Genomic DNA, 24,640 nt, shown 5'->3' with positions numbered 1-24,640 from the left:
AAATAACTAGTAAAAAAGGCCCGTTTCTGACACAAATGAAACGGGCACTAGCAAGGTTTTCCTTGGCTCCCCTGTAGCCACCCATGTCCAGCAACCCTCCTCTCCCCCTGTGCCCACTGCAACCACCCATGTACAGCGAACCTCCTCTCTCCTCTGCCCCCCCATCCTGCCAGCCATGTCCAGTGACCCTCCTCTCTCTCCTGCCCCCCCTCCAGCCACCCATGTCCAGCGACCCTCCTCTCTCCCCTGACCCCCCTCCAGCCACTCATGTCCAGCGACCCTCCTCTGGGCATGGATCAGCTGTGAGGCATGTTTTTTTCCCCGGGTTCTGAAGTTGACATCATAATGGCTACGGTGATGTCAGCCTGATCTACAGAGCCTAGCAGACCAACTCGGAATGAGCCACGGTCCCAGGCAGCAAGTCAGAATATTGGAGGTGAGAATTATTATAAAGGACAAGTACAATTTCAGATACCAAGGATGCTCTTACTGCTTCTTATATAGGAGCATTAAGTGCATCCGTGCTAACTGCACCAGTGACAGCACACAGGAAGTGACCATGAGCTAACTGCAATGCACAGTCCATGCCCATCCCTACCTCTAATCTGCTCATTTCCCATCCTATAACAAGCTATGCAGTTAGGGGTGAATTTTATATATGATACCACAAAAATTGGCACCAAAAAACCCCTACACTATTCTATAAACCTCGCCTAACGTTAGGTGCGGTTTACAGAATATGCGTAGTGCCTTTTCCCGTGAGTAAACATAGTAACATAGTAATTTAGGCATGACCATTTATACCAACTAAAACCTGGTGTAAATGCCCATGCTTAACTTAGGTGCGGATCAAGCATATTCTATAACAATGCGTGTAATTTTTAAGAATGCCCACAACCTGCCCATGCCCCTCCCACGCCCCGTTTGAGATCTGTGCATTAGAATTTACATGCACCACTTTACAGAGAAAGTTGTGTGCACAAATTCTAATTAATGCCAATTAGTGCTGATAATTTGCTTATTAGTGGCCAATTATTAAAATTTGCATGCAAAACTTTAGGCACCATATATAGAATCTGGGGATTAGTGCATGAATTACTGCAATGCGATAATGGCTACCAAAGCCATGTGCTAACAGTTAAGATGTGCTAATTCATGCACGTGACTGCACAGAGTGCTTTAGTAAAAGGGCCCCTAAATATAAGAACTCAGCTTTTTTTTAATATCGAACAGCTTTTTTTTAATATCAGGCTCAAAAATGTTTTCACCCAAAACAACATATGCATGTACAACTTCAGCAGGTCTACTCACATTTAATGCTAGACCACAAACTCTTTGGTGGCGATGAATCAAGAGCAGCTGAAATAACCAGTCATAGTGAACCAATTACATAAACACAAAAGTCATTTTCTTCAATATAACAAATATATAGTACAATATAAAGCTGACAGTTATAAATTCATCAGATGCACTTATTTGCTGGTATGCTTTTACATTCTTGAGAAAACATTTCTTATAAATAAGGTTAGCTTCAAGTTCCTCTGTAAACCACATATGCAATTTTTCTTTGTTAGTCACCCTTATTTTCCATCTAATTCCTGTTACTCTATCTTATCTGTCTACATGTTCCACTGCCACCATTTGCTAAGTACATAAGTAATGCCATACTGGGAAAAGACCAAGGGTCCATCGAGCCCAGTATCCTGTCCACAACAGCGGCTAATCCAGGCCAAGGGCACCTGGCAAGCTTCCCAAACGTACAAACATTCTATACATGTTATTCCCGGAATTGTGGATTTTTCCCAAGTCCATTTAGTAGCGGTTTATGGACTTGTCCTTTAGGAAACCGTCTAACCCCCATTTAAACTCTGCCAAGCTAATCGCCTTCATCACGTTCTCCGGCAACAAATTCCAGAGTTTAATTACGTGTTGGGTGAAGAAACATTTTCTCCGATTTCTTTTAAATTTACTACATTGTAGTTTCATCGCATGCCCCCTAGTCCTAGTATTTTTGGAAAGCGTGAACAGACGCTTCACATCCACCTGTTCCACTCCACTCATTATTTTATATACCTCTATCATGTCTCCCCTCAGCTGTCTCTTCTCCAAGCTGAAAAGCCCTAGCCTCCTTAGTTTTTCTTCATAGGGAAGTCGTCCCATCCCCGCTATCATTTTAGTCGCCCTTCACCGCACCTTTTCCAATTCCACTATATCTTTCTTGAGATGCGGCGACCAGAATTGAACACAATACTCAAGGTGCGGTCGCACCATGGAGCGATATAATGGCATTATAACATCCTCACACCTGTTTTCCATACCTTTCCTAATAATACCCAACATTCTATTCGCTCTCCGAGCCGCAGCAGCACACTGAGCAGAAGGTTTCAGTGTATTATCGACGACGACACCCAGATCCCTTTCTTGGTCCGTAACTCCTAACGTGGAACCTTGCATGACGTAGCTATAATTCGGGTTCTTTTTTCCCACATGCATCACCTTGCACTTGCTCACATTAAACGTCATCTGCCATTTAGCTGCCCAGTCTCGTAAGGTCCTTCTGTAATTTTTCACAATCCTGTCGCGAGTTAACGACTTTGAATAACTTTGTGTCATCAGCAAATTTAATTACCTCACTAGTTACTCCCATCTCTAGGTCATTTATAAATATATTAAAAAACAGCGGTCCTAGCACAGACCCCTGAGGAACCCCACTAACTACCCTTCTCCATTGTGAATACTGCCCATTTAACCCCACTCTCTGTTTCCTATCCTTCAACCAGTTTTTAATCCACAATAGGACTTTTCCTCCTATCCCATGACCCTCCAATTTCCTCTGTAGCCTTTCATGAGGTACCTTGTCAAACGCCTTTTGAAAATCCAGATTAAGATGTTTTAATGCATATTGTGTTGACATTGTAAGTAGTATTCTATACCATAATGTCTAGTTATTTGAATATTTTACTGCCATAATTGTCTATTGCCTGCGTCTGGGTTAATCTTGCTGCATACTGTCTTGGGTGAATTTCTTCAAAAAAGTGGTTGTGAAGGAAAATTGTCAACCTCCCCCCCCCCCCCCCCCCCATTAGCAGCATTCCCTCAGTTACAGACCCACCTTAAAAGGCAGAACTCAGAGAAGGGAAAGGAAAGAGAGGACTCAGCAAGAATAGAGAGTGTGTGTGTGTGGGGGGGGGGGGGGGGGGGGGGACATGGTCAAGGCAGGATAAAAATCTTCAGCAAAGATCAGGCTCAGAGGAGAGAAGATAAGTCCTCCACCTTATGACTTCACTGCATAATTATAAGCTGCAGAAGATCTACTCAGGTAGGCCAAGTTTATCTTGGAACCCTGCTGAAGAGTATCTTTGGACTCAGGGGCGTAGCCAGACAACAGATTTTGAGTGAGCCTTGGCAAGAATTGGGTGGGCACCAAGTGTTCTCCCCCCCCCCCCCACACACCCCCAAAAAATTATCTCAGCTGCTGGGAAAACGCTTCTTTCCACCTTGGCAGCATTTTCATTACCATCAAGGGGAAATCTTCAGCTGGCGGAGCCTGGGATTCCTACCAGTTACCACTAAACATGTGCTACTGTTGGGTGGGCCTGAGCCATAAATGGTGGGCCCTGGCCCACCCAGCCCACCTGTGGCTACGCCACTGTTTGGACTTAAGGGCCGAGTCAGGCCCAACTGTGCTGAATACTGAAATGCAGAAGGTTAACTCTGGATTCCTAGGCCAGAGACAAGCTGTTTGTGCTGTCTTTTGAGAGACAGACTAGTGTACACCCTAGCCTTGCCAGAACTGGCCACAAGAAAGAACTTTATAAATATAAGGACTGCCTTTTTTGGTGTTTTTCTCCTGACTGTTAAAGGGAACAGGTCACCCGTTTCCTTGCCCAGACTCATAAGGAGCTGCAGTGGGAACTGAACCCAGTTCCCCTGGTTCGCAGACCCCTGCACTAACCATTAGGCTTCTCCTCCACTCTTGAATGCTAAAAGAAAGAACTTAAACTCTGGGACCCTAGGCTAGAGGTAAGTTGTTTGTGCTGCCGTTTGAGAGACAGATACACTTTGGCCCTGTTATAGCAGGCCACGAGAGAGAAATTGGGGGTCAGCACTCAAGCAAAAGATCTGGGTGTCGTTGTAGATAATACGCTGAAATCTTCTGCTCAGCACGCGGCAGCAGCCAAAAAAGCCAACAGAACACTAGGAATTATTAGGAAAGGGATGGTGAATAAGATAAAAAATACCATAATGCCTTTGTAGCGTTCCATGGTACGTCCGCACCTTGAGTATTGCGTTCAGTTCTGGTCGCTGTATCTCAAAAAATATATATAGCAGAATTAGAAAAGTTTCAAAGAAGAGCGACTAAAATGATAAAGGGGATGGAACTCCTCTCAATATGAGGAAAGACTAGAGAGGTTAGGGCTCTTCAGCTTCGAAAAGAGATGGATGAGGGGAGATATGATTGAGGTCTACACAATACTGAGTGGTGTTTAACAAGTAGAAGTAAAACGATTTTTTTTACTCATTCCAACAGTACAAAGACTAGGGGACACTGGAGGAAGTTACATGAAAATACTTTTAAAACAAATAGGAGGAAATATTTTTTCACTCAACAAATAGTTAAGCTCTGGAACTCTTTGCCGGAGAAGGTGATAAAAGCGGTTAGCATATCTGGGTTTAAAAAAGGTTTGGACAAATTCCTGGAGGAAAAGTCCATTGTCTGCTATTGAGACAGACATGGGAAGCAACTGCTTGCCCTGGGATTTGTAATATGGAGTGTTGCCACAATTTGGGTTTCTGCCAGGTACTTGTGACCTGGCTTGGCCACTGTTTGGAAAACAGGATACTGGGCTAGATGGACCATTGGGCTGACCCAGTATGGCTATTCTTCTGTTCTTATGTTATGTTCTAACTTTATAAATACAAGGACTGATTTTTCTTGCTTTTATTTCTCCTCACCTGTGAAGGGAACAGGTCACCCATTTCCTTGCACTATAAATTAAGTGACTTTATTTCATATGTAACCCTGTGCGTGGATGTATTTTCAAGGCTCCAGGCCCCACCCTTGCTCACACTGCTAAAGTGGTAATCAAATCCTAATTGTAAAAAAATAAACAAATGTATGTTTTCTGAATTTCATCAAACCATTCCAATTCCACATCCCGAATGTGCATAGTTAAGATTTCCCTGTTTGGTTGCATTCTTTTTCAAATGTTTAATATGTTTTCTCCCCTTTCAGAGTTCTAGAAACAAGAACTCCAAGAAAGATTCTGTGCTACATTCTTGAAGTTCAACATATTAACCCTTTCCTACAAGGGGAAGGTTCTCTATTTCTCATGGAGCCAGACGGGTATGCATGTTTATGTTTTTTTTCATTTCAGTTCTGCTTTGCTGGGTTTTTATTTTTGACCTTTTCCTTATTTTATTTTCTGGTTTGTTAATAGTGCAGGTCATTTGGAAATAGCATGCACTATTAATGGAATGAAGCATGGCAAAACAAAACAAAAAAAAATTCCAAATGTTGTTTTCGGTTCATTTTGAAACAAAACAAGAAAAGACTTGATTCACTGTGCTTTTCATTTTGTTTCAAAATGAACACACATCTCTACTTTCACAAATCTGCCTCACTTGGCACCAGCAGCAGGTCTTCAGGTAACCTTCTTTTGGAAACAGTTTATTTCCAAAACTATGAAACATAGAAATTAAAACAATCCTCCAAAAATTTGAGATTGGGAAGTGCTTTTGGTTTCTGAAATTACTCTTTTCTCCATAAACTTGGGATTGTATTATTTATTTATTTTAAATACTTATAACCTGCTCTTTTGTGCAATTCAAGGTGGGGTACAAAAATTAAAACATGCATAATAGTAAACAAACAATATTACATAACATACAAAAAAACGGTGAGTCTCTATATATATAATTTACAGCCTGTGTCATAATGTTACAGCATTTTATTTAACATGGTGCCTTTACGCAGAAAACCTGAGCAAACAAATAAGCTTTCAACTTTTTCTAAATTGTAATAATGAGCTTCATAATGGGAGTCTTTTACTAAGTGCGTCTTTTCCTATGGGTGTCTCGGCATTCACCGCCAGCTGATTTCTACTGTGAGCTAAAAACACTACCGCAGCTTAGTAAAAGACCCCTAAGGTGAAGCATTCCACAATCGGACACCTTCAACATAGACAATTGCTGTCTTACAAAAAAATGTGGTATGGTAGCCATGTTAGTCCACTTTTAAAGGTAATCAATAGAAATCAAACAAAATAAAACATGGAAAAGAAAATAAGATGATACCTTTTTTATTGGACATAACTTAATACATTTCTTGATTAGTTTTCGAAGGTTGCCCTTCTTCATCAGATCGGAAATAAGCAAATGTGGTAGATGACAGTATATATAAGTAAAACATCCAAGCATTTCATTGACAGTCTAACAGGGTGGGGATGGGTAGGAGGTATGCATGGGAACATCAAAGCATTTCAGAGATAGTCTAACAGGATGGGGGTGGATAGGTGAGAGGAGAGTGATAAACATAGCAATACAACTTTATGGTTTATAATGGGCTAGAAAAAAAAAAAGTGAAAATCTAGATTTGGACTTGAGGAATTTTCAGCTTCCACAGCTTAAATGTTTAGATTTCCATTACTTCTTGGCCCTGTCAAAACAGGGAACTCATATTTGCATCATAGCATATAGAATAACCTCCAATCCACCATCCTAATGTCATTCTGTCTATTAGTAATTTGTTGTTCCAGTCTTGAAATGATAATCCAGTACAATGCTAAATTTCCTTCTTTAGTATAACCTATGATCACAGTATTTTGTTCTAAAAAGAATATTCTGGAGTGGAAAACATAAAAGTTTGATATTTTAAATGATGGCGAAATGCAGTGTTAAATATTACAAATATTTATTTAGTACCACAGGGGATCAACATCTACCCTGCATGAACATCTCCTACACTTGCATCTAGTTTTAGTGCTTTTTTTTAATACATTGTATTAAATGTGCATTGTATCTGTTAAATGGATTTATCTAGCAATTACCCAGGCATAAAACAAAACCATAAAGCTGTATATTTATGATATTTTACATGCCAGTTTTATGGCTATCATAGTTACTGATGTAATTTAAGAATACCTTTAGCAGAAAGTAATTTCTTGTAATGGGTAGCCATGTGATCTTGAATGATGTACTGAGTCGACAGTTTGCATGAAGAGCCAGGAAAAAAGGCTGCAGGAATGACAGATTTTTATAGTCAACAGCCTGAGACATCGGTATCAAACAAGGAACCTTTCTAAGTAAAGTCACTTCCACCCTCCACTTAATGCAGTCGTATTTCCTCCCCCATTTCAGGCAGCTTAGACAACCCCCAAGCAGTTTGAAGGCTGGTGAAGTCATAGTTTTTCTTTCCTTTCCAGGCCCGAGTGTATTACTTAGCAGCATGCCTGGCCTGATTTGACTTCAGTGGATGAACCTAGATGCCCTGTGCTATATTGCACAGTACATTCATGGGGTAATATTCAGACTGCAGTGGTCAGCTGCTTTTAAGACACTGACAACTACGGACTGAATTAAGTTGGGCATTCAGTGCTGGAACACATTGGGGCTCCAGCATTGAATATCCAGGTGAACGGCACCCAGAAGGTACCAGGGTATGACCAGTATTGAGTGCCATACCCGCCTACTGAACTGGGCAGTAAGGACAGTTGCTTGAGCAGTCCAACTTGACTGGTTAGGTATGTAGACACTGGCACTGAATATCACTGGTGTCAACATCTCTCTTGGCTCTGCCCGAAGGGAGCTGCAGTGGTCTCTGTCAATATTGAGCAACATTGCTCAGTTATGTGCCACTAAATATCAGAGGAACAGATAAAGAACCCACAGAAATGGGGAGGTACAGAAAAATAATAACAACTGACAAACCCGCCCAAAGAATATTAAGTGAACTAGTACAAACAAAAAACATATATAACAATTGAAAATTATAATGTGATAGTGGAAACTCATCAGTAAGGGCTCACCTAGCCCGAGAGCTAAATGTGAATTTGCCACAATAATAGGCCGTTCAATATGCTCTCCTTACATCACAGAAGCTTCCACTCAAGTGATAATAGTGTCTGTGAAAAAAATATATATAATGCAAAACAGTTCACAATCCTTGTTAACTGTTCATATAAGACATCTTAGATAGCAAAATACAACCACAACAGCTGACAGAATAAGTAGAAAAAAAGCATAAAAAAAAATAAATAGCTCGACAGAATCTCCATTTTGTTTCCTTCTTCAGGAGCAGGTCCTCTTCAGAACAAATGGCACACTACTCCATTCAGTCTGGTGTCTTATAAGATCAAGCGCTTCATCCTCCTTTTTCCAACGGACCTTATGTTGCGTTTACCAGGGGTAAAAACTAAGCCAATCATCTAGTCAAGTCTACTGTGAAATCTTCTCAAGTTATCGGCAATATAGTAGGATGTCACAAACCCTCTGGGAGGTGTAGTGTTTGTGATGTGTCTCTATTACCCAAAGGGAACATCCTATTTCTAAAAAAGTGTATTTTTTAACATCTAACACATCTTGTGATTCATCCCTGCAACTTATTATATGCCAGTTGTACTACCAGACCTGTCAAGACTTGAATCTGTGAACTTCGTAGTCATCTGAAAACTTTACAATTAATTGAAGACAATTCAAGGAGGAGAGTGGATGACCAAAATAGAGCATGTTACATGTATCCATCACATAATTTCCCTGTAGTGCCTTGTAGATTTTGAAGATCCCTCCCTTGATTATTCTAGAAATCAAAGATTGCTCCAACAGGTCCTCAGACTTCTGAAAATCTTGTTTACCTACCATCAATAAAAAATGCCCAATTTGCTTATAATGAAAATGCTCTCTATCAGGCAAATGATATCTATCTTGCAAAGCAGCAACATAAAAAACTGGCCAAAACATTTAAGACCCCTCCCCTCAGAACAGTTATATGGCTAACTGGCATTAACTGACTTAGATACCAACCTCATCATTGGTTTTACTTATCCCTCCTCCCCATTCCCCCTCTACGCATCCCATCCTTCTCTTCTCCATCTCCCCTTTATTATATCCTTCCTTACCCCTTTACTCCCAACTTATATTATCCTATCCTGTCTACCCTATTTTATCCTAATCATACATTATCAAACTCAACTTATCATACATTATTCAAGCTCAACTTCATAGTGTTTCACTACCGTTTTGAAATTTCTGTTATAAGACTTTGTATTTCGAATTACTATGTAAGCCGCATTGAGCCTGCATTGTGTGGGAAAGCGCGGGGTACAAATGTAATAAATAAAATATAGGAAACTTTGGCTGGCCAGTACTGAATATCAGTACAGACTAGCTAAACTTAAACTACACCCTAGAAACATCTCTAGCATCACCTTTTTTTAAATATGGTTAAATTTTTTGCATGTAACAATTTGCTCAGACAAAGTTTAACTGGTGAGTTGGTAACACATTTTAAAACTCAAGATTTGGCTCTCTCTCTCCCCAAGCTGGCTGGACAAAGCTCTTGGATATTGACATCACAATGCAAATTATAGGTTTATCTAAGAGGAGGCCTATATAGGAGTACATGTTATCCTTAATTCCTATGCAGTGCAGCTATGAGGTGATTCATTTTTCTAAGTAATTTATGGTTTTCTAGATGATTTCTACAATTTTAATCATACGTTTCTCATAATTAATCTTCCCAAAAGTCACCCCTGATTACCTCCAGGGAGAATATGGGATATCATTAGTATAAACCATCTCTTAATCTTGCTAAGTGTGCAGTTTCATGCATATATATCTTCAGGGTTCAATTTACCCACATTCCATTCTTAGAAAAGTTTCTGTAACAAGGAATTTGCTGTCTTGCATAAAATAGAAAATACGGAGGCCGATATTAAAAGGGTACAGGCTACTAACTCTGAGAATTAGGCTGATACACTGGTCTCACTGAAAATTTACTAGGGCTATATGCTTAAATTTATGTACTGAGCCGGGGCCCTTTTACTAAAGGGTGTTAGGCTGTTAACATACAGTTTAATGCATGGTAACAGTTCACGTACAAATTTGGTAACCATTTTCCCAGGATTTTGGGGATTACCACACGATAAGTTGTACTTTAATGGCATTTTGTGTAAAGGGACATAATTAGGAGGGGCATGAGTGGAGAAAGGAGGTGGAGAGTTTAGTCTGGTTAACGTGTTGTACTTACTGCACTTACCAACTAACAAGCTAACGTGGGATCACTTACGGCCACATAAATATGAGGTGCTAAGAGGGAAATTCAATAAATTGTGCCCAATGTTATGTGCTGGGATGATCCACACTAAGCTAGTATTCTGTAAAGGGCCCAGACAGTTATCAGGTAAACCTCTTATTCACCTGTTCAGTACTCATGCTTGCTTTAATCATTCCCATAATAAATATCTCCCTAATCTCTTATTTGCACTGTTTGTCTGTTTTGAATAGATTATAAGCTCTGTTGAGCAGGAACTGTCTCTTATGTGTTTTGTATATAAAGTCTGTCCAAAACCAAATCAGCAACTGAAATTGGCCTCTCAATTTTGGCAGAAACTGAAACCAAAACTGCCCCACCTCCTGAGCCCACCCTCCCAGGAGAGGTCCCAATCACTCTCTGCACCCCCCTCCCATGATCACTCTCTGTCACGCCCCCTATCCTAGCTGACTGGGCCTACATTAAGAAGCAAGCCCTGGTGGTTCGGTGGCCTCTTTGAGGACAGCAATGAACCCCATTTGTTCCTGCCCCGTGCTGCTGCTGCTCCATCACAATGGCTGCTGAGACTTCCCATAGCAGCCATTTTGCGACTGGAATCAGCATAGGCAGGAGATTCACTCCTGCCCATTCTGGTTCTAATTGTAAAATGGCTATTGAGACCTCCCATTGTAGTCTCAGCAGTCATTTTAATGGAGCAGTGGCACGGGGCAGGAATGAGTGGGGTTCGTTCTTGCCCCCAAAGCAGCCACTAGACCACCAGGGCTTGCTTCTTAAGGTAGGCTCAGGGAGGGCCTATGGGTGGTCAGGTGGAATGGGGGTGGGGGGGAGAAGAGTTTCAGTTTCAACTGAAAATACACTGGCATTTTTAGCTGAAACCTGAATTTGGATTTTAGATCTTTTTCTGTGCTGAATCCGAAACCAAAATTTGGTCGGCCTCTATTTGTATACATTGCTGTGTACATCTAGTAGTGCTATATAAATAAATAGTAGTAGTCATAGTTGTTATCAGACTTAATATTGCCACTGACTGCCAGTGGACTGTCCTGGCACTACCCAGAAAGTGCATAGTTGGACTAACCAGATATTCAGCAGCATTGTCCAGAAAATGCTATTGGAAATCTAGGTACAGACTCAGTCAGCAGGACTAATCCAGGTAGGAGCCATTCATACTAAAGAGTTTCACGGGGACAAAAATTTCTCCCATTCCCTACTGTAATCTAACCTATATCCACCTTTAGCCGCTAAGATCCATTCCATCCCCACTCATCCTCTCAATTAATATCTTCCATCCCTACCCACACGTGCAGATACTTCCTTCATTACACTATTACATACTCACTTACAGCCTTCCGTTTCCTCCCGACCCCAACAACTTCCCACCTCCTTCCTGGAAACGACTTCTGTGAGGTTATTTTGGACAATATTCACTATTCAACCAATGAGCATTCTAAGTTTCAGTCTGGTGTTCTGGCTGCCTCTCTAGACATTCCAAGCCTCATTCTGGAGCCTCAGTAACCTTTCTGTGTGTTCCAAGCCTCGTACTGGCATCACCAGAGATTTTGACTATTCTCCCATGGGAAATCCACAACTTCTTCCATCCCTACGGATATCCCTCAAACCATACTTGCAGGATTTCCGTGATCTCCATAGCTCTCTAGTATCTACCTGGATAAGTCCTGCTAAATATTGGTCTTACGGATTTTTGCAACAAAACTTTAAAAAAATCCAATATAAAAAAATGTATAGACAATATAGGTCTCTTAGGAACTATAGAGATAGCAGAAAAATCAACTATCAACCTATAGGTGAAATATTTTAAAGATAGTTTAAAAGTTAGTTATATTGGTTTATTTGGATAATCCAAGTGTAAGGATCCTTTCAGGACCCTCACTAGTTCAGTGTGTTTCAGTATTCATGACCCTACCAAGTTTAGAGTACAGAGGAGATGTATACCATTTGGCTACAGCATTCCCCTTCTGGTATGGCCGCAGTGGTTCTGCCTGCCCTTATATAAATCAGAGACCCCAAGAGACGTGTGTGGTGGTATATTTTAGATTGCTCTGTGGATTTAAGGATAGAAGCAGTGTGTGTTTGAGGTTAGCCTTTGGGCCTATGTAGTTTATGTCCAGTGTGAAGATTCCCTTTAATTTTGATTTTCAGTCCCTCTGCCTGCTATTGAATTACATAATGGAGCAGTAGCCTGATCCTTCAAATATGAAGGGAAAAGGAGAGAGAAGCCCCACTCTGGAGCTGGACTACTGGAAGAGGTATTGTGTGCAAGATAATTCTTGTTTGGAATGTAAACCCCCTGGTGGCAGAGCAAGGTATTAAAATGATGGTACCAAATATGTCACAGTGTTTCCCCAAAATGACTCAACACCAACCAGGGAGTTTAACAATAAAAAGAAAATATTTTTTTGTATTAGTTGAATTATATTTAAATGCTAATGAAATTTTACCAACTTGCAAATTTAACATATGTATTTCAATTACAGGTTTGCAACACAAATCAGTTTATTCTCTAGAAACATTGAGAGCATTTTCAGATAAGTATAAATATTAGTTACATAAATCATTTAAGTACATTCAATTCTGCAAAACGCTAGATTCTTTAAACTTTCTTTTCTCCTGTCTTTCAGATTTCCGGAGACCTTCAAGGATCTCAACATATAAGTTTTCCTCTACTCTTTTTTTCTTCTTTTAGTTATCTCTCACTTATTGTTCAGGTTTCCTTTACTATTTTCTCTTATGTGCACTTTTTAAAATAGTTTCAGTCACTTAGCTGCTCTCTTTGTTTTCTCTCTCTGGCTCTCTTGAACGGTGGGCGCCTTTTCTTTCAGGTGATGATCTCCAGCATCAACTTTCTTCCAGTCTTTCCCTAGTAACATGTTCTCACCAACAGAGCTCTCTCCCAACTGCCAACCTGAGCTGTTTGTCACTCTCCCCAGAGTTCCATCAGCATGCGGAACACTCAGCACATGCACACAGACTACTCAGTTTGCACTGCTCACTGTCTCTACACCAGATCTAGAAGGAGTCAGGTAATCTTTTAAAATTTAACCCATAGGGTTACAGGAATAGTGGCATAACCATGGGGGGGGGGGGGGGGTCTTGGGAGCCTGGCTCTTCCCCCCCCCCCCCCCACACTTTGGGCTCAAGCCCCCTCCAAAACTGCTGCACTTGCTGAGTGGCCAGCAGAGATGCCAAAGCCCCACCAGCTGAAAAGATCTGCCGCTGAGCTGTCCTCCTCAGTGCTGCTTCAGGAACGAGGAAGTCAGTGATGTGTTTTCAGCCACCAATGCTGGCATTCCTTATGCATGCGCAAATTGAGCATGTGTGGGGAGTGCTGGTGCCAGTGGGTGGAAGCATGCGGCTGATGTCCTCGCTGAGGAGGCAGCATGGGAGGAGAGGAGCAGATCTCTTTGGCTGGTGGGGCTTCGACACCCCCATCAGCAAATTTATGAACTTTAAAGCAGGTAGGGATTGAACAGCAGAGAGGAAATGTATAACCCCCCGCCCAATCCACTCCTGGGCCTCCCCAAATATGCTGGCTATGCCCCTGGTTTGGAGAGATCTGTGTGGAGATAGATCCTGAGAAGAGAGATAGATCTGTCCTGCACCTGGGAAACCACTGACTCTAATCAGCAGCATAGCTACCATGAAGTGAACCCAGTAAAAAGCTCAGGGCTGCCCACTGGTAAGGGACCCCCAACATAAGGCTTACCAAGTCACTCTCGCCTCCCCTCTCCTCCTGCAATTTGGTATCTCTCCTCCACCTTGCACATGAATTGGCACCTCTTCCTTTATCTCAAACCTCCCCCCTCCCAGCATCTACTAGCAGTGGTAGAGTTTCATACCTGCCGCCTATGTCCTGCCCCAGAGCCTTTTTTCTCTGATGCGTCCTGTCCTGATCCGCTCTGATGCAACTTCCTGTTTCCATTTGAGTAGGATACATTAAAGGGAAGAATCCAGAGAAGGCCACAAGCAGTAGGTGTGAAGCCCTGCTACTGCTGGTGATAGCAGACAAATTTGAAGATAGACTGGGGAGGAGGGAGTTTGCCACTGCTGGTGATCTTTAGGAGACTAATTTGAAGATAGACATGGGGGGTTGAGAGAAATGGAGAGATGCTGGACTGTGGGCTGGAAAAGAGGGGAGTAAGAAATACCAGATACAGGGACAGAAGGGAGGGAGAGATACTGGAAAATGGGAGAGAAGACAGAGGGTGAGAGAAAGAGTGTTGGACCCCAAGGATGGAAGGGAGGGAAGGAAAGATGCTGGACGACAGGAGGGAAGAGAGAGGGAGAGTGTTTTTGCTGTAATCTCAGTTTTCAATAAAACCATTGCCATGGAGGCACTAAAGTTGCAGTCAATTTTGCTGACTTGATTTTAAAAATGGCAAATGTTTTCTGTGCAATTTATTGGCACTCCTTCGATCGCCTATTTGAAAACCATTTGCAGAGAAGGTACTTACGGCTACTCTTGATGCTCATATGTCCTCTGAATGGTCCCATCATTGAGTACTTGGGGATCAAGGCAACTGGAGGTCCTTAAACAAAAGAAATGAATTAGTTGCAGTTTAAAGAAGTTAATTACTCTGAACAGCTGTTCCACTGTAGTACAGCCAAACATTGTATCAACAGAAGAACCATCTCTTCGCTCCAGGACAGCCCAGCATCCGTTTTCCACCAAATATGCTTCTTAATAGATGCGCTTCTCTCTTTCTCAGTCTTACACTTTGATCTTATTTCTACCTTTTTCTCCAAAAGTATTTTGTTATTTCTCGATGTGCTGTCCTTCAGTTACCTAGATATTCTCCTTAGCTGTGGCTATCTATTGATATTCAGTGCCATTATTTGGATAGCGTCATTGAGTATCATTACGGACCACCTCAACATTATCCAGATAGTGGTGGGCAGTCCGGGGGCGGAGTCAAAGGTCTTCCAGTTAACAGGGCCGCTGAGAGACAGAGCCGGGCCACTGCAGCCGCCATCACCCCCCACTCAGGCCGCAGCTGCTGCCGCCCCGCCCACTTGGGCCACTTCCCCCCCCCCCCCCACTTGGTCTGCCACTACCACCCCACCCCCTACCTTCCTGTGTCTGCTCCTCCCTCGGTCTGTCACTCTCCTGCTCCTGTGTGCTGGGACTGGGTTATCACGTTAACTCAATCACCTGGGTCCTGACACACAGGAGCAGAAGAGAGACAGATTCTGGAGCTGGGACCCACTTGGAGCCTGGGCCCAGGGAATCTTGCCCCCGCTGCCTCCCCCTCAGCGACCCTGCCAGTTAGCAGGGATATTCTGCTAACTGGATAACTATCCAGATAAATTTAGCACAGCAAAAAGGATGTCCTAATTTTATGTGGTTAGTTGTCTGGCTAGCAGACTGAATGTCACTGCTCTCTGGAAAGTTCCACTGGTCACCGCTGAATTCAGATATTCAGCAGCAGCCACGATCTGGTTACTGGCAATGAATATGTGGGTTTATTTCAGCTCTGGTGGCCAGCATTTATAAAAGCACCCCACTAACTCCGAAAGCTCAATATTGGCCGGTCTATTTTTAGACTTATTTGGATTCTCCCTTGTCACACTTCAGTTGTTCACACGTATTAATAATTTACTGATTTACTGATGAGATTGATGGGAAAATGGCAAGTGACATGATCTCACCCCCCCCCCCCCCCCCAAACTCCAGGCACTTATACTTTTACAGGAACTGTATGCGTAAGTGACCAAGATGAATATGTTTTTATTTCACTTCTGCTAGTGACATGGTATAGTATAACAACACTTTAATGATAATTAAGTACAGGATTGTGATTAATTCACACCATAAACACTACTGTCATGATGACTTATGCTAATAACAGTCCCTGAATAGAATCCCTGGGAAGACAGAAGTGTCTTCAACATCAACGTTTCTGAAATATATACAGTGCACAGGGAAAACAAGGCATGTTAATGATTTTACAACATTTATGTGAGCATGTCGGTGGAGTACATGAACTTCTGAATTCAGAACCTCACAAAGTAGCATGTTCCTGTATAATGTTATAAAGAACACTAATCACTAATGCAAACACTTTATTTGCATCTTTTTATCATTAGTCATTTAGCATCATATCTATGTTAGTTGAATGTTCTAATGCATGTTTATTAGGTATATCATTAGTATTATGCTAACATTGTATTATATCTCTGGTATTTGAAATCCAGTGCTGTTAAATGTGTATATTTTTGATACTGTTTCATGGTAGTTCTATTATTATGTTTCAATTATGTTTTCAAGTTTACCTCATTTATTGTATTTAGTTTATTCTTGGTTATTTTATTATTGTTATGCTGTTAACAAAAAAACTGTACCTAGTGTATAAGAATTGCTCTACTGGGTCAGACTAAAGGTTCACCTAGCCCACTATTCTGCTTCTAAGAGTGGCCAAGCCAGCAGGGCTGGCCAAAGCAAGATGCCACCTGAGGAGGAGCTAACATGCTGCCACCTCCCCCCCCCCCCAAGCCAAGACACAGCTCCCCCAGGCTGAGATGCCGCCCCCCCTGGCCGAGATGCTGCCTCCCCAGGCAGCATTTACTTCATTATGTTCCAAATCCGGCAGCGATTCCCATACGCTGCCCTGCCGCCCGGCACCCACCTCTTTCATTGACTGTGGCTGCCTGAGCCTCTGAAGAAATAGAAAGTTACATCAGAGAGGCGGCCGCGTAAAGGGAAGAGGTGGGTGCTGGCGGCAGGACAGCATATGGGAATTGCTGCCGTTGCGGGATTTGGAACGTGACGAGGTAAAACACCAGAAAGGGGGGGATGCCACTCCTCAAGATGCCGCCTTTGAAGAGTGCTGCCTGAGGCCCTTGCCTCAGGTGGCCTAATGGTCAGGCCTGCCCCTGCAAGCCAGGTCACAAGTATCTGGCAGAATCCCCCAAAGTAGTAAGTTTTCATGGTACCTACCCTGAGGGATAAGTAGTGGCTTTTTCCATCAGTTTATAGGCTAAATGCCATTTTTTAACTTGGCACCTCGATGGCATGCACTGAATACCAATTCTATAATGGCATCTTGGCACCTAGATTCTGCTATAGAATATTAATGTATTGATATGCCTACATTTAAGCGGGCCCACTTATGTCAGGCTGTCATAACATAACAGAACATAACATCTGGTCTTATATTTCACTTACACCTTGCAGTTCAAAGCGGGTAACAGTAACATCAAGAGTCAGAACAATCTTCTGGGAGCACAGTTTAAAAAAGGGCAATTAAAATTATGGTTAAAAATATTTTTGTAGTACACATTTCTGAAAAAGGAAAGTCATAATATTCTTCCTAAACGACAAACAGGTAGAAGATAACCAAAATGTCTCAGCAAACTCTTTCTGGAGGCTTGAAAAGCCTGTGCTGTTGCAAGCATTTTCAATCCTTTCTTTCCTCTTGGCATGCCTAAGTACGCCATGTAGTACAGGCAGCATATAGTATTCTGTGAGGTGTGTGTAAGTGGGAGACACACCCATGTACCGCCCATGCTCCATACATCTCTGTCCAGTTGCACGCTATAGCACTTATAGAAAAGCACTTAATACACTTGTGCATGACAATTAAAACACCATTTACACAAGCAAGGCACACATTCTGTTATACAGTTGCCCCTTTTACCTCAAGAAATTTGTACAAAGCTTTTAAAACCTAGATTAACTAATTCCTTTTACCACAACAAGTTCCAGAGTTTAACTATGTTGAGTGAAAAAATATTTTCTCCTACCTGTTTTAAAATATTTCCCCCAGTCCTTGTACTTTTTAAAAGAGTAAACAATCGATTTACATTTACCCATTCTATTCCACACAGTATTTTATAGATCTTTCTTAAATCCCCCTCAGCCATCTCCTCTCCAAGTTGAAGAGTCCTAATCTCTTAAGCCTTTCCTCGTATGAAAGGAATTCCATCCCCTTGATCATTTTGTTCACCCTTCAGAACCTCTATGAACAGTGTTTGCTTTTTAACATGATGAGTTCATTAACCAGAAGTGCACAGTTCTCAGCTGATACTGCCAGACCAACAATCTAAGTAAAATAAGATCACCTAGTACCTAAACACAAGGGAAGAGATCTGAGCCTTAACATGGGCAGCCGAGACCCTCAGATTACAAATTCGCAATAGTACAGGAAATTCAATAATACACGTACACAGTATTTTATATGGCATAACACGGCCGCAGCTTTATTTGGATACAAAACATCTCAACCATGGGTATACCCAAGCCTATCCAGCCTCAGGCTCATTGTCCAACCCAGTCCGCCGTCATAGCAAGACTGACCAATCGTAACCTGAGCTCCCCGCCGTACCTAAACACAAGGGAAGAGATCTGAGCCTGAAGCTGACTAAACATGACAATGAATATATCACAGTAACAGGACATAAATGGAAATACAGACAAGTAACTACCCACCTCAGGAGCGTGGATGCTCCCACCCAATCATAATAGGAAGAAAGTAAAATGACAGCTATTTCTTCAGTTACCCAAAAAGATACAAAAAAAAAAAAACAGACACAGACACACACACACATTCCTCCTTCCCTGTCTGTTTAAAACAATGTGTCAGCTTGGCCTCAGCCATACTGTTTCATGCAAAGCAGCAGTGGAGACCTACAAACCAACCCACAGCATTTCTGTACTTTGTGGTTGGGGAAGATACTCATTACTTAAAGTGCTTATAGTTTTCCATACATTGAGTTTTTTAGGCACTGCAGTTCTTACACCGCTGGTGAAGGCTTGCAGCCTGGTAGAACTGTAGGTGCAACAGGATGACTGTAAGAGCTCGCAGAGTAGTTGAAAAAACAAGTGGTGGGGAAGAAAGATGATGAGCAGCCATCGAGAAGCTTGCGCCCATTCTCAGTTCAGGACGATGGTGGAGGGGGAGAATATGGGTATTTTATTTTATTTATTTATTTGTATCTCACTATTATCCAAAACCAAATTTCGGTTCAAAGTGACTTACAATTTACATTTTGGTGGAGTTACAATAGTGTTGTGCAATGTGGAGAAGGCATCTATAGTTCGTGTGATTACTCATAAAGGTTTTGAAGAGATAGATTTGAAGAGGAAAAGTGGTAGCTTTTCTGTTCAGTTGTAGAGTTTTGTTGATGTTTATTCATATAGTTTTTGAAGAGGTAGACTTGAAAGGAAGGCACTGATATATTTGTGATTAGCTGTAGAATTTTTGAACAGGTAGGTTTTCATGATTTTTCTGAATTGGAGGAGACTTGTGATGCTTCTTATAGTTTTTGGTATCGAGTTCCACCATTTGGAACCCTGGTAGCTAAATCCTGCTGTGTAGATAGTTTTGTAGATGGTGTTTTTGCACTTTGGTTGATATAGGAGTAGGTAGTTTCTGTTTACTAGGCTGGCATTTCTTGAGGATAGTTCAATCATGTTAAGCATATATTCGGGTGCCATTCCAAATAGTATCTTGAAGATTAGGGTGCTCGCTTTGAAAAATATTCTTTCTTTGATTGGTAGCCAATGTAGTGTTTCAAGCAGTGGGGTTGCTGTTTCATATTTTGATTTCTTGAAAATCAGCTTGCTGCCATGTTTTGGACTGTTTGCAGCAATTTTAGTGTGTTTTCCTTGCACCTTATGTATGCTGCATTGCAGTAGTCTAGTTGCAATAGTATCGTTGATTGGACCAGTATCTGGAAAGATTGTCTATGGAAATAGTCTCTTATTCGTCTCAATTTCCATGGTGTTCTGAAGCATTTTGACGTTACTGCTGGTATTTGATTTTCCAGTGTTAGATGTTTGTCAAGAATGATTCCTAGTATTTTAAGTTGTGTTTTGATGTGGTATGTTTGTTGGTTGGTTGTGAAGTTTTGGTAGGATGTGGGGTTGTGTGGGCTGGAATTTGGTTTTGTCTCTGTTCAGTTTGAGTTTGAAAGTTGTTTCTCATTGTTCCATGAGGTCCAATTCTTTTTTTATTTTGTCCTTTATGTTTGTGTGATTTATTTATTTATTATTTAGATTTTGCTCACACCTTTTACAGTAGTAGCTCAAGGTGAGTTACATTCAGGTACTCTGGATATTTTTCTGTCCCAGGAGGGCTCACAATCTAAGTTTGTACCTGAGGCAATGGAGGGTTAAGTGACTTGCCCAAGATCACAAGGAGCAGCAGTGGGATTTGAACCAGCCACCTCTGGATTGCAAGACTAGTGCTCTAACCACTAGGCCACTCCTCCACTTTTGGAAAGGTATGAAGATGGTGACATTATCTACACACATAAATGGGTTGAAACCCATTAATTTCAGTTTTTTTCTGAGTGGTGCCATCATTACATTGAACAGTATTGGTGATATTGGTGATCCCTGTGGTACCCCTGAATTCAGAGATCCATGAGGCTGATATTTGGTTGGACATCTTTACAACGCAGGATCTGATCTTTAGGAAGCCATTGAACCATGTTGAAACTGCACCACTGATTCATATGTTGTTGAGCAACGTCATTAATGTGTTGTCGAACACACTTGACATGTCAAATTGTAGTACTGATAAGTTTTATCCTTGGCATATTATGCTTCTGAATTTTGTTATCAGGGTAGTCTGACCATGGTACCTCTTGCCATGTGTGGCTTGTTAATATGTGGTTGTTACTCATTGAGAATCTGTGGGCTAGTATGTCTAATTGGTATCTTTTGTGTGCGATGAGACTGCTTGTGCTGTTGTGAAGTTCCATTGGTTTAGAAATTCGTGTTCTGGTGTTTGTGTTGTTTTGTTTTTCTAGGTGCAGGTATATGTCACCTATTAATAGGATATTTGGGTGATTGGTGCAGATGTTTGTAACAAAGTCTGTAAAATCATCTTGGGCATTTGTTCAGCTTTCTGGAGGGCAGTAAAATAATATGATGCATAGTTGGTCAGTTAGTGTTTTGTCAGTGATTTTGCATATTCCAAATGCACTCCAATTATAAATATACAAACTTTTTAATGTAACAACACATAAACATCCACATACATTTTTAAATCACACACATATTTTGCAGGGCTCCCATGTACCCATAGTTGAACCCTTATTACACCAATTCAATAACGATGGTTCACAGTCATTCAACACGACTTATTTGGTCGTTAATCATACCAAGCTGGTCTAATAATTGTCCGCAAGTTCAATCCATCGCGGGACTTAACCCGCTGCGTGATGATGTCCCAACTTGCAAAGACACTTGTGCTCGGTTTTTGTTGACTCAGATATTATTTATCCTTTTACCGTCCAACTCATTTGAGTCACGGGTCACTTTAACGGGTGCTGGAGTGCCACAAAACCAACAATCCGTGCTGAAAAGCAAGGATTTATTCAATGCCATTCCTCAATGCGAGACCGCATTTCAGATATTCCTTCATCAGGAGGAACTATTTCTCTGAATCTTCGAGAGTAGCGTCTAAGTTGGGTGTCCTTAGCACCGCCCTCTAACGTGACGGATTGTTGGTTTTGTGGCGCTCCAGCACATACACACAAACACACACACACACATTTATACTTATTTCTATCAGCACTTACATGTACAAAGTTACTCTTGTGTGGTAGGGTTCAGATGGGCTATACCACTGCTTTTGGCTCCTAGCCACTACTTAATTGCCTCCCCTTGTTCCTTCTCACTCAGTACTTCCCTCGCCCTTAATTTTTCTTGTCTATCTGTATTATATTTTTAGATTTTAAGCTCTATTGAGCAGGGATTGTCTCTCTATGTCAGGTGTTCAGCGCTGCGTGCGTCTGGCAGTGCTATACAAATGTTAATAATAATAATAATATTAATAATAATATAGGCTATTATGGGCAAAACATATGGCAAATGTGCCTTCCCTGCCTAAGCACCCTAAATATGTACATCCTTGGTGCGTCGACCACTCATTAAATGACGAACATGCCAGGATTTCACAAAGAAAAATCTTGGCATGTTCTTCATTTAAGCACAAGTCTGTGTTTCAACTGGCTCCTCCCCATTTTTCAGTAGGGTAATTTACTCACACTCTTGATAGCCTCAGGCCTTTTCTGTACACAGGGGGAAACAGAGTCCAAGATTTTTTTTTTCTGTGGGTAAATATGTTTGGAAATCTCATTTATAACAAAGGTAACAAAATATAGCTCAAAGATCCTACAGCGATTGGATCAATTTTGACAGCTTTTAAATTTTTCTTCCATGATGGTATGAGAGAATAAACATGTATATTAAAACAAAAGGACTGGGTGAGTTCTAAGGGGACAATTTTAAACTGACTTGAGATTTGCAGTCCCATGGGTATAATTACAAACTACGTTTTCAAAGGAAGCCCCAAGAAGGTTTTATTTTAGAAATCTGGTCAGCAGGGGGCAGCAGATACTTAGTACCCATGTTGCAAATGTGCCAAATCCTGCCTCTTATCTATCCCTTTTTTGATGTTGGTAAATGTACTTGTGTTGTGGACAGCCCAGGTACTTGTAATGGCAGTGAGAGGGGGACAATTTTCATCTAGGTGTTTTACACAGGCCAAAAGCTATTTACCAAAATGAAACTATGTTTCTCTCTAAAATGGTAACCAAGAATAAGTCAATGCAGTATGACATAGTAATGGGGGTAATTGTATAAAGTAAACACTAAAATCTATGTACCAATTATACTTTTAAATGATTAGAATACCAAAATTACACCTAATTGCTATTCTGTATTTTACATGGTGTGTATTTGACAGATAGGCATAAGCATAGGCAAGGTCTGGGTGGGACATTTACCAGTGTAAAGTATAGAATGCAAGTTATGCAAGAATTCTGGCATTTATATGTGAGCATTTACACTAGCTTTATGGCTGCTTAAATGTTCCTGCCCAAATTAGAGGTGAGCATTTCACTTGTGCACATGAAATTACCCCTTTAACACCTTCAGATGTATATAAAAATCAATGAAAACCCCAGTAAAAAGATGCAGAAGAATAGCGATGTTCATTTGTTAGTGTCAATTGATTCATTAGGGAAAGGGACTTGATATTACTACCCTTCTGTGGTTACAATCAAAGTGGTTTGCAAGTTATATACAGGTACTTATTTTGTACCTGTGGCAATGGAGGGTTAAGTGACTTAACCACAGTCAAAGGAGCTGTATGTCATGAAAACGTTTACTAGATGCTAAGTCCATTTAACACTTGCCTATAAATTAGTGTGTGTTAAATTGATTACCATGCATTAAAAAATACATACTATGTTGAAAAATGTTTATTAAAGCAATGTGTGAAACCCCAAAATCATTCCAAAAGTTGGAAAAGCCCAAAGAACCAATACTTTTTGCCCTGTGCATATGTCTACAAAGCATTTCTAAACACATTAGAGTACCTGGATTCTGTCTATTCCATTGTACCAATCCTGATCGTAACCTCTTATAAGCTGAAAGAAATTGTCTCTGTTTCATTATTTACAACATGCAATACAATGACCTTTTATTGTCACTGAATTTAAATACACCTATAAATCAATTCATCTGCTTTCTCTTCCTGGGAATCATGTTATAGAAAAAAGGCCTCTTGGGAAATCTGGGATCATCTGTACACCACAAAGTGAATACAAGGTCACAGATTATGATATTATATACCCTCTAGGATGATTTGTGAGGCAGAAACAAATCCATTCAATGCATCACACCCTCCTCTGAAATCGGTTGTGCTCACTGAGAATAAGAGCAAATATTATACATATACAAAGCTGAAAAATATCAAATGTGAATCAAGAGTAGTTGCATTGCAGTTGGATACAGATGAGTGAGAACTGCCCATGTGGAAAGTGTACAGAAAGTTCAGAAGAGCCCTGTTACACAGACACACAAATTTAGCAATACAAGGTCAAAGTAATTCGCTGAATATCAATGTGTTCCAACATTGGCTGGTGGTGAAGGAATGCATGCACCAACAGAAATGCACCATCATTGGTAAATGAATGGCAGTTTGAAATAATACCAATTTTAAATGTATGTTACTTATTAATACAGTCATAATCAAGAGTAATTTAGTATGCTATCATGTCATTTTATTTTTTGGTGAGATTGAGCGAGTGGATTATATTCCCCCGACATTTAAACACTGTGGTCAGTTACATGCATCCCTTTTGCAGTTACAAGACTTGTCATTATTCTAGCTCTGACTGGTATAACTGCAGGGGTGTAAATGTAAGCACCAGATACTGAGTTATGCTACTGTTCTATAAATGGAACCAGGGCACCCAGATGCTCTGTGTGTCCTTGGGGCACCTAAGTGGAAACATCCAATTGTAGAATTGCCCCCATAGTGTGTGTTCATGTGGCTTAAGGACAAGCATGCTTGCATGGCAGCATGGGTTCGGAAGTTAACCCAATTGGTTAAT

The 24,640-nt window shown here is 41.1% G+C and overlaps 1 protein-coding gene across 4 annotated transcripts in view; it reads right to left on the bottom strand.

Annotated features, from left to right (window-relative positions):
- The window catches only part of LOC115465512 (spermatogenesis-associated protein 7-like), a 153,937-nt gene that overhangs the window by 102,147 nt on the left and 27,150 nt on the right, over positions 1 to 24,640 (bottom strand). For 2 of the 4 annotated variants that reach the window (XM_030196032.1, XM_030196033.1), the window contains exons 2-3: positions 14,743 to 14,817; positions 7,144 to 7,236 (exon numbers count right to left, since the gene is read on the bottom strand). In XM_030196032.1, coding sequence (XP_030051892.1) covers positions 7,144 to 7,236; positions 14,743 to 14,817 — 168 coding nt within the window. Of the gene's footprint in view, positions 1 to 7,143; positions 7,237 to 8,027; positions 8,114 to 14,742; positions 14,818 to 24,640 lie in introns of those variants that run through there. The other 2 variants (XM_030196035.1, XM_030196034.1) reach the window with 2 other exon arrangements.

This window comes from Microcaecilia unicolor, chromosome 3, assembly GCF_901765095.1.
Source record: "Microcaecilia unicolor chromosome 3, aMicUni1.1, whole genome shotgun sequence".
Classification (NCBI taxonomy): Eukaryota; Metazoa; Chordata; class Amphibia; order Gymnophiona; family Siphonopidae; genus Microcaecilia; species Microcaecilia unicolor.
The sequence above is the reverse complement of the archived record's forward strand: the minus strand, read 5'-3'. Positions and strand labels throughout refer to the sequence as shown.